This window comes from Tasmannia lanceolata, unplaced genomic scaffold (assembly GCF_043159265.1).
Source record: "Tasmannia lanceolata isolate RefF3 unplaced genomic scaffold, GAP_Taslan_0.1 ptg000037l, whole genome shotgun sequence".
Taxonomy (NCBI): Eukaryota; Viridiplantae; Streptophyta; class Magnoliopsida; order Canellales; family Winteraceae; genus Tasmannia; species Tasmannia lanceolata.
In genome coordinates this window covers 22,363,881-22,377,271 of record NW_027518714.1, presented here as the reverse complement: position 1 = coordinate 22,377,271, position 13,391 = coordinate 22,363,881, and the positions used below count along the sequence as shown (strand labels likewise).

Sequence of the window (13,391 nt, the reverse complement as noted above, 5' to 3'; positions counted from 1 at the left end):
CATACCACATCCGGCTTATACTCGCTAAGTAATTTCTTAATATGAGTTTTCTTCTCCAAAGACCCCATCACATTCACATTCCAGCTTGCAATCTTTGTTTTCTACTAGATCTTCTGGACTTCACCTTTGACCTTTGCTTCCCATCCACTCGACTTCAGGATCTTCCCCTCCACCTCTTTGCTAACCGGAGAATGGAATTTCAGCTCAGATTTCAGCTTATGCAGCTCCCTAATCAGCATCTTAGAGGCTTCAAGACAACTAATGTCGCTTCGATTTCTCAAATTACACTCACATTCCTCCTTTTGTGTCGACATATTTTTCAAATCAGCCTCTGACAAAATAAATGATAAACCGAATATCTTACCAGTAGAAACAATATGATTAATAAATATCTCAACAATCTCCGGGTCAACACTCCCTCCACCTGAACCCATATTCACCATAGAAGTTGTGTTCTCTGATACCCTACCCTCCACTGCAATTGCCACATCAGAGCAGAACCCCCGCAATGTTTCCACCAAGGCCATATCCTGATTCTCATTTTCATCAGCCATGAATGGGACAATTTGTAATTCCTTTGCCTCGCGATCAAGACCCTCAATAAATCCAGTTACTGAGCCAGAACCCCCAACTCCACCACCATTATCACTAAGGCAGCCCAGAACAACAGACTCCTCACGGCAATTTTGACGACAAGAACGAATGATGGAATCATTTACAGTACCCGCACGATCATACACTAGCTCAACATTGATGGGATCCACAGCACAGAACGAAAGATCCACATCCACATTAGGCGCCTCTTCAATCAGACATTGAGGAGGGAAACTTGCAACAACCTCCCTACACTCATTCTCACCAGCCCTTTTATAGAACCGAGGAGATTGTATAACCTCATCCAGTGCATCATCTTCAACATCATCGTCAAAATCAAGCCGCACAGGAGAAACTCCAAGGTCCGACGATCTATGATGAGGATCCTCTCCTCAACTTGAGAAACACCTCTTCGGTGCCCAGAAAATCATATATTCCAGAAATGAACTCCACCTCCACAGAACCCCCCTTTCTAGGGCTAGATGGGGATAAAAAGAAACTAGGATTAGAAATATTTAATGTTCCACCAATGGGCCGAGAAACTGTTGACCAAACAGGGCCCATAATAAGAGGGAAATCAAGCCCATCACCATATGCTGCTCCGGAGAAAGTATCGCGCGAGGCCCACTTTCCAGGCTCAAATTATGACTATTCAACCTCCTCGGTGAAAGAGTCGAAATGATGTCATAAAAATCATTAAAAACCCCAGGAGTCCCTGCCCTATGATCATTACATGTGTTATTCAAGCCTCTGATACTTCTCATGGCGAGACTGAATTTTGAATTTCAAAATCTCCGCCAGATACAGGAATGCTATCTTGCACCTCTCCTAGCACAAGATATCCAATCTCGCTATCATGCACGATTCTCAGAGATTCACCGGAAGCCGACGACACATCGCCATAATCAGTGGATTCCGCTCCATCTTCACCAGAAAAAGAAGAATCATCCTTGCTATCATCCAGAGAAGTATCCTCCATATCCCCAGATTCACGAATACTGGATACCTTCTCCGCACGAACCCGTAGGATAGACCCATCAATAGCAGAGGGGATAACCATGGAGGAACCAGCATCTCCGAAAGATGAAATCTGGACCAAAGCTGAAGTATACCCAACTCCTGTCGAACAGGATGGGTACTCTTCCAATTTTTTCACCCAACAATCTGAAATTTTCCTCACACCAAGCTTCGGAAGGAACTCCAGTGACTCGCCACCAATGCACAAGACCATCTCTTGGACACCACCCATGGAATCAGATCCACAAAAGGAGAATTAGCGACAACTAGCCATGTCCTTTGAATCTTGAGGAGATTTACCCCCATAGGAGGGAAAACCATAACTTCCCCAGAATCAACTTTGTAAACCGAAAGAGGTCTTCCGGCACCGCATTTACGGCGAAGCCAACCTTCCTAAGCTCTTACATTACCGAACCAACCGGATCTGATTTTACCCCCAAAGGCTGAGGTCAGCAATACCAATGGACCTTAGAGGAACAGACACCAGATTAACAGATATTCCAGTGGATATATTGATCTCCTCAGATGAACTATTCAAAGGAATAGATGCACCGCCATTCTTCAACTCCTCCCCACACCAGCCACATATGATTCATATGTAAGATTTGGGAAATTATAACCTAAACCCGACCAGATCTTTTCACAAACACCGCCTACAACCCTCCGTTTGAAGTTCCTGTACTTACATCTAATACAGCTCCAATCCCCCAACCCTTCCGCCAATCTCCGCTCCTTCACTCGCTCGAATCTTCGGAGGTTCTTGCTTTTTACAGACTTCCATGCATTATCGCCTAGCACGCCCCGAGAACGCTCACAATTAGACTTCCGCTTTTTACAGACTTCCATGTTTCTCAGTCAGAGAATGAGCAAACTCAAATAGGTTTTGTTCCTTTCTTTCATAGAAAATCACCTAAGATACAAAATAGTTAGTTAAGTTGACTTCCATTCTCTCCATCTCTTTACTCCTCTTCTTCTTCCTATATTCTAACCCTAGCCTCAAATCTAACAAGCTCGACCTACTCTTATGGGCAAATGCTAAATCCGATAAAATGTGCCTTCCGAGTGATAGTGGGGAAGTTCCTCAGATTCGTGGTCAGCCAAGGAGGGATAGAAGCTAACCTCGAGAAGATAAAGGCCATCTTGGACATGTCGCCTCCTCGGACCATCAAGGAAGTACAAAAGCTCACTATTCACATAGCAGCACTAGGCCGATTCCTGTCAAAATCGGCGCAAAGTGCCTGCCAGCCCTTCTTCAAAGCACTAAGGAATGTGAAGGTGTTTCAGTGGATAGAGGAATGCCAAAATTCCTTCGAACAGCTTAAGCATTACCTCAGCTCACCACCTCTCCTCACAAAGCTGGAGGCCAGGGAGGAACTATTCTTGTGCTTGGCAGTAAGCCCGGTAGCCCAAAGCGTAGTTATCGTCCGAGAAGAGCAAAAAGTCGAAAAGCCAATCAATTAGGTGAGCAAGGTGTTGCACGACTACAACACAAGGAACAATAGGATTGAGAAGCTAGCATATGCCCGGGTTGGTCGCATCTGAGAAGCTAAGGCCGTATTTCCAAGCTGACATCATCAATGTGTCAACCGACCAACTGCTGAGGAAAGTCCTTCAGAAGCCGAACACCAGACACTTCAGAATGTTTGGTTAATTGGTTGGTTAAGCTGGGAGAGTTCAACATCCGCTACAAACCCTGGTTGGCAATAAAGTCCCAAGTCCTCACCGATTTCATCATGGAGTGCACAATCCCAGACGAACAGGCTGGGGGCAAGAGGTAGAAGCTAAAGCCGTATTTAATCGTGCTAATGTATCTCTATTCATTGGCAGTTGAAATTCCAATGAATGGCACTTGTGCAACCAAACATACCCTAAGGTGTCCTCATAGACACACGGGTCGTCTGAAGCGAGTCCACTCCCTGGGCCTAGGCAACCTAATTGTTACCGAGCTAGGTATGTAGTAGGTGGCCCTAATTCAAGCTAAGTCCTCCACTCTAGATGGCAAGGCTCATTTCAAGCCCTGATCGGAAGGACCAGGTCAGCATTCACAACCATCTCGCCCAAGCTGCCTAGAGTGCCGACGGGAAGCCCGGGAAGAGGCTCCAAAAGGCTCTCGAGATGAGGTACACATCCCATAAGTCACTCTCATTACTCTTCCTCACTTAGCTCAGTTCATATTGTTGCCTCATCTGACTTAACCATCGGAGAGCCCCCGGGAGTCACACTCCAACCCTCCTTTCCATGAGCGCAGGTCATCTCCAGGATCCAACTCAGAGAGAGACCATTTCCAAGAGCCAGTAAAGATTTTAGCCACAACACACACCAAGAGACCTAATTTCATACTTGTGTAGAAGTAAGATTTGATAAGTTACTCTAAAGGGGAAAGAAACAATAAAAAATGTCCTAAAGAAGTGTCCAATCATTAAAAAAAAATGAAGAAGTGGTGTCCATGTACAAGGAAATGCAGTCTTTGGAACAATAGTGAATTCGACTAAAAGGAATATTCAGCTGCATCATTTAACAGACCAGAATTAGATGACTATATGAAGCATTCCATTTTCCATAATAAAAAAAAAAAACTACCTCTTTGCTCGCTTTGGATCCATGAGGGCAAGATCAGCAAGCTTTGCAGCAGACATGGCTTTCTTTGTATCTGCCATAGAAGAACCTTCTCCACCTGAAACAAGCAATTCAGGCTTAATAGAAGTGGATCCATCCATGGATTGGCTATGCTGGTGCCTAACCCTTGACCTCTCGCTAGAGACCGTGCCCATATTCTCATTCGCACCCACAGCACTCCCAGAAGGCTCACCGAGCTGTAACCCAGAAGTGGCACAAGATGAAGTGAAATTCTCCATGTTCTCCATATTCTCCATGTTAAGGTACATGGACAAAAGATCTTCTTCAGTATCATCCGAAAATGAGGGACCATCACCAGAGCCTACAACACCAAGATCACTATCGAAGCTAATGTCATCAGGAAGACCAAGGATCTCAGAGTGAGCTCTCCGGTGGCCACGGTTCTTCGGCGGAAAATCCGGCATCCGGCTAATGTCATGGCTGAATCGGCCAGAATCCGGACCAAAATGCCCGGAATCTGGACCAAAATGGCCGGAATCCGGTGTGGCAGGAGCCGGAGATGAAGATTGGTCGGATTTCAAACCGAAAGGGTTTGATGTCGAAGGAAAAGCAGGGTAACGGTTAGAGTGAGGTGGTAACCCGGATCCAGGTGACTTATCCTTCTCCATGAATAGGAACTTCAAAACCTAACAAAACCCTAGAAAAATGAGGGAATTTAGGGTCATTACAAAAGGATAAACCCTAGAAATTAATGGCCTAAGATCTGTAAATCAAGAAACTTAGCTTTAGCCACAAGCTAAGTTGATTTTTCGAGAAATGAGCAGAGAGACTACGATTCTTCTTCAAATTCAACCTCGAAGGGAGGATGAGATTGCTACATTGATAAATAGTCAGAGCATTGATACAGACAAAAGAGGAGAGGGATTTTGAAGCTCTGAGAAAGGAGAAATTGAATGGTTTAATAAGGCAAAATTAGAGTTCAATGATAAATTCGCACTCCTTGTAGGATAATTCGCACCACTGGGAGGTTAAAAAGGTTAAAGTCTGCTGCCACATACCCCGTTTAAAGGGATGCGAATTATCCTGCAGCGGTGCGAATTTATCGTGTCTATTTCAATTGCTTTTCCTAAGTTCAATGGAAAAAATATTTTAAGAATCTAATTCATTAAATGCTTATTATTATTTTCGAAATTTCTAGGAACGGTTAGTCTTCGCTCTGTATTGTACAGATGAATGTGAATCTCTCTCTCTCTCTATTGTACAGATGAATGTGAATCTCTCTCTCTCTCTCTCTCGTGGACCCCAAACAATATACACGTGGTATATGTGTTGGGTGATCGGAACCGTTCATCTGCTCATCACAAGGCGTCTCTCCATGGATTTTTGAGACATCTCATTTGCAAGAATTAGGCCGGATATAGTCTCATTTGCTCGTTAAAAGAGCGGCATTCTAATCTAAGGAAGCCTCCCTTTAACGACTCTAGCGCAGAGGGAGATGTTTGTTTCCTACTTCCTTCGCCCTCTCGGTTTAGTCGTTCCATTCGGATATAGTCGTTTCAGAGTGAAAACTATGCTCGTACTATAAGATAAGGGTCTCTCCCCGAGTGAGTGAGCGTAAATAAGAGAGTAACCCATTTCCAACTATTCTAGAGGAATATGCTTTCTCTCCAATAATTTACCCCTCTAACAAAATTCCGATGTGAGGGATAAATTAGGGGGAGTATTTGATCTTAAATGTTGGGGTGTGACCATTGTTGGGGTAAATGTACAACTTCTTTTGTCGATCCATTTTACACCAAATACATCAGAGACTGCTAAATGAACGGTTTAGATCATCAAAATAAGTGGGCCTCATTGCATGATCCATTCCTAAGCATTAGACTAACTAGAGAGAAGTGAAGATAGAGAAGGAAGGAAGGGAAGGGAAGGGGGAGCATGGAGAGAGAGTGTGTGTGAGAGAGAAAGCATGTGACTTAACTATTTTCAATTATTGTCTCCAAGGATGTGTGCGACTTACCCTACTTTGGGATAAAATGATAGTTAAGGTGTAAGTCATATTTCTACTTTGAGACTTTGAAAAAGCGATTTTATGTTTGAAATATAAAAAAACATATTAATTTTTTTAGGAAAATGATTGTGAGCTCGAAGCTCATATAGCGTATATGAGCTTGAGGGCCCAAACACATGTGGGCCCACATTGTTAGGATGATCCAAAGCATTCATTTGAAAGGCCCTTACATAGATAGGGTGTGTACAAAAAATCAGCTCCATAGGATCATCCTAACCATCCAAAAGTGGAGGGCAAAATGGACATACACCATTCGGATGTAGAAAAGTGCTAAGTAATTCTTTGAAAATTCACCTTTAATTTTGAGGTATTTTGATCATTATAATAAAGTTCGAATTTGGTTATAATAAAACTCATATTTGGTCCGACGATTGAAGCCTTTTTTTTTTTTTTGTGTGTCTTCTAATGCATTGTTTGTGATACTAAATACAACCCCTCCCCCTGGCCCCCTTTTTCTAAGTTAAGACTATTTAGCCGAATGAACCTCACTTCGGCTCATGCGATGCCCTATAAGTACATATCTCGAAAAAGTCTTTTGTTACTGCTACCTCATGTTGGGCTCACCTTCCATTGGATTAGTCCGTTGGGTTCCATGCTTCGCATTCTCTCTTGCCTAGGGCTTTAAAAGGAAGGAGTCCATCTTACTGGTTGCATTTGTATTGTTAGAACCAGGAATTAGAATCGACATCATATGCCGATTCAAATTCTGATTCTCCCTTAAATGAAATGACAATAATAATAATAATGTTAGTACGATTTTTATTCTGACCGGAGCAGAATTAGAATACCACCTATTGGGGCGGGAAACATATTCTAGCATTTGTTCCCCCTCTAATTATGCCCGATGTCCATTCCACCCCTTGATTCTGTTCTTATTTTGAACCAAAGGTCGGAATCAGACTTGATTTTGACGATCCAAACCCACAACGAATTGATCTTAGTTTTAACTTGTATATTTAGAAGAATGTACGATTGTAGATATTTATAAGGAACTCCTTGTCAGTGAATGACAATCATGCTTGTGGGTTTATGAATGCAGAATGAAAACCTTTTGTTTTTAAGAAAATAACCGACAGACATAAGATAAGATTAATGAAATAATACATCTTTTTGTAAAGATTTAGAGATTTGGCTTGTGTTGGAGCAAAAATCCTACATACTACTTATACAATTGCCATGGGGGTTGCTTTCAATTCTGCTATTTTTCAATCTGTGGAAGGAAAGAAATTTTAGGATGCACAGTAGCAGAAGCAATCACAAGAATATCGCTGATATCATTAGCTCCATAAAATCTAGATGCCTCCATTTGGGTCTTGATGAGGAGAATATCGCGAGGGGGCAGGATCTGGCTCAGCTCCTAAACCTCCCTTGTTTCCAGAAAAACAAAGGCAACAAGTTTTGCTCTTGGATTCCTTCATCAGGCAGTTTCGTCAAATTAAATTCCGATGCATCCCTTGTCGGGGATTTGGCCAACACTGGAGGCCTGATTCGCGACCCATCAGGGAACATTGCGGCTGATTTCTCGATTGAAAGAAGCCCCAGCCCAATCCAAGAATTAGAACTGGAAGCTATTCACCAAGGGGTTCTCCTAGCCATGGAAAAGAACCATCAAAAGTTATGGATCGAATCCGATTCCCTGCTGGCGGTAAATATCATAAAAGGACACTTCAGCTGTCCTTGGAAGAAAAGGAGAATGCCATATGAAATGAGGACCAACCTGATGATTTCCCACATTTGGAGAGAGGCGAATAGAGGAGCTGACTACTCATCAAAATGGGACTGTCCCGTCAAAGGGGCAAGCATTCCAATTAATCTTCTCCCTCAACCCCTTTTGGATATTGTAAATGAAGACTCCTCTGGAGTCCCCTATGCTCGATTGTGATTCCATGTCTTTGTCTCTGGTTGGGGTCTGCCTAACCCCATTTATATATATATATATATATATATATATATATGAGAATAAGGTTCCTGCGCTTAACCTCAGAAAGGGTTCCTGCGGTGGCAATGTTATTTGCAGATTATAACCAACCTCATTGGCTGAAAGATGGGGACCCACGTGAGAATAAAAACTCAAAACGAAAAAAAAGAAGACACCGTCGAACCCTTCTTCTTCTTCTCTACGTTTGGGTTTTCCTCCTCTGCGTGAGAGGGTTTCAAGCTCCCCTTTGTCTCGCCTCTCCTCTTCCGCCAAAGGAATTTTGGCGCCTCTCTCCGTCTAGCATCTCCTCTTCTTCCAAAGGGTTTCTCGCCTCTCACTCTCGCTCAAGTTCTCAGGTAAGTGGTTCGAACCTCTCTGTTTTTCTTCTTCTTTTAATCTGTGAGAGGGTTTTGTTTTTTTACAGCTTTTGTTTTTTTCCTCTCTTTTTTCGTTTTTTCCCTCTAGGGATGGGTTTTTTTCTTCCCTAGTGAGAGGGTTTAGAGCTCCCCCATTCGTCTCAGGTTTTCTTCAACCGCTTGATGGCTTCTCTGCAACCATTTTTCTTCCCTCTGTTTTTTTTTTCTTTTAATCTGTGTAAGGTTACGGTTTTCACCCTTTTTTTACAGCTATTGGTTTCTTCATCTTAGGGTTTATGATCTTATGATTTGGCTTTCTTCATCTTAGGGTTTATGATCTTATGATTTGGCTTTTAAGATGTTAGGGGTTTAGGGTTTAGGTTAGGGTCTTCATCTTTTTTTAAAGAATGGGTTTTTAAAGATGGGATTTAAGTTTTTTCATCAGATTCTTACCAAATCTGATTTTCGTTTTAGGCTTTAGGGCTTCATGGTTTTCAAGTGAAGAAATCCTAGACTTAAAACACAATTTTTCATAAATGGATGATGAAGCTCCAAGGTTGCTTGAGGGTTGGTTTTGAAGGCTCCTTGAAGGCTATCTGAAGGCTATTTCAATGAAAATGACTCGGATTAGTGGATTATTCACTTGTTTTGTATAATTTAGAGTAGAGAGAATCCAACCTTTTCGAGTAATTGGTGGTTTCACAAGATCAGTAAAGCCATATAATAGAGAATATGCAACCTTGTAGAATGTCAATGCTTTGTTCTCTCTTTTTCAAAGCTTAAATCTCAAGATTTCATGGCATGTAGTGCTGATCTGTGTATTTTCCTTAGTCCTTTCTTTTGTATGTTCCTTCCCATGAAAGAAACTAGATTTCCAGTTATAAAATTACATATGTTTTTAGAGTAATCACCCTTGTTTCTTTATTACCAAATTCCCCTATTGGATTTGAATCTCCAGGACTACTTCATCTTCTACTCTTATTCAGGCATTCATTGGTTTACCTTGCCTTAATATTCCAGGTGATCAGGAGTATTGCAAAGTACTCAAGAAGACAACACTCGTGCATATAGACGATGTGGCCTCTGCACAGATATTCCTTTTTGAATGCCCAGAAGCAAAGGGCAGATACATTTGTTCATCTTTAATTGAAGTCCGTTTTATGTACGAAAAACATGCTTATGCAAAATTTTCTTATTTGCCTATGTACAAAATTTCGGCCAAAATCTCACAGAAACATTTCGGTACGAAATCACTGGCCAAAACAAAATGGCGAATGGAATGGAATTCATAACTTAGTTGAGAACAATTTTGGGAAGGTGTGAACTAGAGGTGTTTTGGATCGGTGGACACGATTGTATCAAGGGAACTCCAAAAAGGAATACAGTCATTGAAGGAATTTCGGGCTTTTTGTATCAATGATGGTTGTAGTTAGTGTAAGTAGGGGGTCTCTGTTTCTCCTCTATGTGAAAGTGAGAGAATAAAATTAATGAAAGGGAGGTAACTCCATATAATTTCTTTCTGGATGGTGGCTATATTTTATTGCTGGTTTGGCTGTGGACATAATCACACCACCGTGATGATGCATTTTAATCCTGTTTCTTTGCTATATTTGTTTCACACGATCTTAGGGATTTTGTGGGTCACTGGAACAAGACTTTTCTTGTTTTGCTTTTCCAATAACAATTACTGGATTGCAGATCAACTTTTTTTGTGGTTTTGGAAGCATAAAGGGTTCCTAGAACTCATCTAAATATCCCTTAAATAATCTCGAATAGGGACTTCTCATAGTTCAACTTACCAACTTGTTGTAGGCCAATCCGACTAGTGTAATGGTTAAAAGGAAAAAAATCAGTTTGGCGTAAAGCAAGATGCCATTCAGAAGGATGTTCTCCAATTTGTACATCTTTTGAAGATATCTTGTGTAAAAGCAAATTTGCCCATACAGCAGGAGTTGAAAATTCAATGGCTTAGATTTTTGCAGGATGGTGTGGTAAGCTGTCAAAATATTGTTATGACTTGACTGTCAATGCTGAATCTTGGTTGAGGAACTGGCACTATTTAATTTTTTCTTAATTTCTCGTCATTGGTGGCAGGGATGGAGAGAAAGGTAGGCATAATACTAAGTCACTGCTGTCTTGTGCTTCCCCAACTTGCTTTTGCTCAATGGTAAGTTGGGAGATGAGAGAAAGAGACATTGAGTGCTCTCAGGTTTGATCTTTTGGGGTTGTGAGTGTTGAGCGTTTATCTCTTTGTAATCTCTTGCGTTTGTTTCACCGTTGTTGAAACACGTAAAACACTTGTGTTATCTTTGTGCTTGTTGTTTTCTTGTTTGTTTTGCAATCGATTGGATCAGATTAGGCCCGTTGGATTTCTACATAGTGTTTTCTTTGTGGTTTGTAAAAGGCTATTTTGTTGCTGTTTAACCAGGAGATGATCTATTTCTAGATTTTGCTTATGAAGCCAGGGTAGTCAGTCGTTTTCCCCCTTCCTTGGACATGACTTTATGTTTTCCATAGTAGCAAGTACATAGGTTCCTCTTTTCTTCTTTTCGGTATACTCAGTCAAGCACATCCATTTGGTTATCATACTGACATGCCCCAATAGAGCAATTCAACAAAGGGCCGTCCATGTACTGAACTTCAGTATTACTAAACATGCTTTTCCTATAAAGCATGAAATTTTTTGGAAAACATACCTACCATATCTTAAGTGGCTTCAAAGAGGGGTGGAGTGATATTATCAAATGCCAGCTTCAAAATAGCTTCAAAATGACAGTTTCTCCACTTCAAAAATATTATAGGCTGTTAACAAAGAAAAAGCTTAACAGTTCTGCGCATCAACTGAGAGAAGTATTATTGTGACATTAAGGGTGCATTTTGTAGGTTGAATCATCAGATATTGCTGTCCATGTTTTAGTCACATGTAAGCACTCTAGTAGAACTGATTTTGTGTTCTTTTTGTTAGTCATAATTAGCAAATTTCATTGCAGATTTTTTGTGGCTGCTTGAGTTTTGTGACACAGCAGCAGAAGCAACGGCCAGGGTCATCATAATGACAATATCCATGTAACTAGGATTTTCTTGCCAACACCCTCCTTAGTGACAGAGTCAGCCACTTTATTTTCCATCTGCAACACTTGGGATAAAGAAAGGACCATGTCACTGCCATGTCACTTCAAGTGTAATAGATTTTTTTAAATTTATGCTACCCCAAGTTGGATTCAGGTGGAGCTGAAATTGTCTAAAAAAGAGCTGTTGATGTATCATAGTTTCATTATTGTCATTCAGTGGAAATACCATGCTTTTCTTACAGAAGATGTGGACACTACATTTGTGTACTTTGAAGGAGAGTTTGAATGGGACTCAATGCAATGTACTGTCGTTCCTCAGGAACAAAGGAATTGAGCCATGTTTCCTGAACTAGCTGCCACACCTCTGGTTATGTTTAGTGTATACAGAATTTGTAGTACATAGAAAGATTAGAGCACTTAATATATGCTTGTGTACTGGCAGGATTCCACTTTGAAGAAAAAAGTATATTGGGGCCACCTATTTGGATGATCTAAAACATTTATTTGTTGGATATATCGTGCCTCAAAAATCTTTCTCAATTGTGTATGATGCACATCACAATTCAATATTTTAGAGAACAGAAATCTCCATCTCAGGCAAAATTAAAGCTTGCCATCTCAGAAAATCAAGGGACTTCAGCTTGAAGGAAGAGGAAAACAAGAAGTTAACTAAGCAATAACTACCTTTATATGTACTAACTGAAAGAGATCTCAAAGAGCCTTTCCATCTTTTTCTCATTTCGCCTTACAGAGTATTTATAGGCAAACCCCCAAGAACACTAACTTCACCGGTTAACTGATTATTTTGCAAATAGCTGCCACAAAAATTCAACTTCAAAAATTATGGAAGTTCGACATAGTGCATGAAAATATAAAACCAGATTCTTAGCAGATCCTGCATTCTCAGTTCACTCGCAGAGACAAAGTTAAGGATCTTGGTGGATTCGAACCACCATCCTCTTGAGAAAAATTGGGGTCATGCCCTCTCTCCCAAGTGCTCTACCATTTGAGCTAAAGATCCACTTTTTGCCAACATTTTAAGTACTTTGAACCCAATTGTATCAATGAAGGGGGAATACCTTGAAATAGGGCTTCTTTTGTTGTTTCCATCGGATGGGGGGTTTGGTCATTTTCATCACTGTATTGCTTCCCAAAGCATAGTCATGTTTTCAAAGACTGAGCTTATCAAGCTCGGCTGCCTCTTGGAATTTGAAGATGAAGCGGTTGAGTTCTTGCTGATTTTCTGGTACTAATTCTTGACAATTAAAACTGTGGTTTTAGCAAACACATGAAAAATTCAGCAAATAATGCCAATCAACAATTTACCAAAAGCAAACCAAATCAAAACAAACCTAGAGAGGGGAAAAACCAAAAAAACCTAGAGTAACAATTTGGTTTTCACAACCCAAATAATCAAATGAAATGGGAACAATGTTGTTCGAACCCTAATGAAGGAAAACATGGAAGAAAAAAAATCTGGTTTTCGTCCAGATTATTAGGGTTCGAACCATATGGTTTTCACAACCCAAAAAAGAAAAAAATTCAAAAAAACCATATGGAACCCTAATAATCTGAACCATATGGTTTTGACAACCCAAAAAAAGAAAAATCAAAGAAGATGATTTGATTAGGGTTCTATTTGGGTTTTAAACAATTTGCAGATTTGCGTACAAACAACGAACTCTACAATCTCCCACTCCACACGGCGGCAAAATGCCAAATTCGAATTTACCAAAACCCAACCAAATCAAAACAAACCGTAGAGGAGGAAAAGGAAAACAAATCAAAAC

At 40.8% G+C, this 13,391-nt stretch overlaps 1 protein-coding gene and 1 long non-coding RNA gene across 3 annotated transcripts in view; one reads left to right on the top strand and one right to left on the bottom strand.

Annotated features, from left to right (window-relative positions):
• The window catches only part of LOC143860935 (Basic-leucine zipper (bZIP) transcription factor family protein), a 29,772-nt gene extending 24,622 nt beyond the window's left edge, over window positions 1–5,150 (bottom strand). Inside the window, exons 1-2 of one of the 2 annotated variants that reach the window (XM_077371796.1) lie at window positions 4,421–5,150; window positions 4,192–4,285 (exon numbers count right to left, since the gene is read on the bottom strand). In XM_077371796.1, coding sequence (XP_077227911.1) covers window positions 4,192–4,285; window positions 4,421–4,856 — 530 coding nt within the window. In that variant the 5' untranslated portion in view covers window positions 4,857–5,150. Of the gene's footprint in view, window positions 1–4,191 lie in introns of both variants that reach the window. The other variant, XM_077371795.1, reaches the window with a different exon arrangement.
• Window positions 5,151–8,223: 3,073 nt separating this feature from the next.
• LOC143861741 (uncharacterized) lies at window positions 8,224–10,050 on the top strand. Its single transcript, XR_013240008.1, has 2 exons — window positions 8,224–8,530; window positions 9,551–10,050. It is a non-coding gene; the product is annotated as an uncharacterized LOC143861741 (long non-coding RNA).
• Window positions 10,051–13,391: the final 3,341 nt, after the last annotated feature.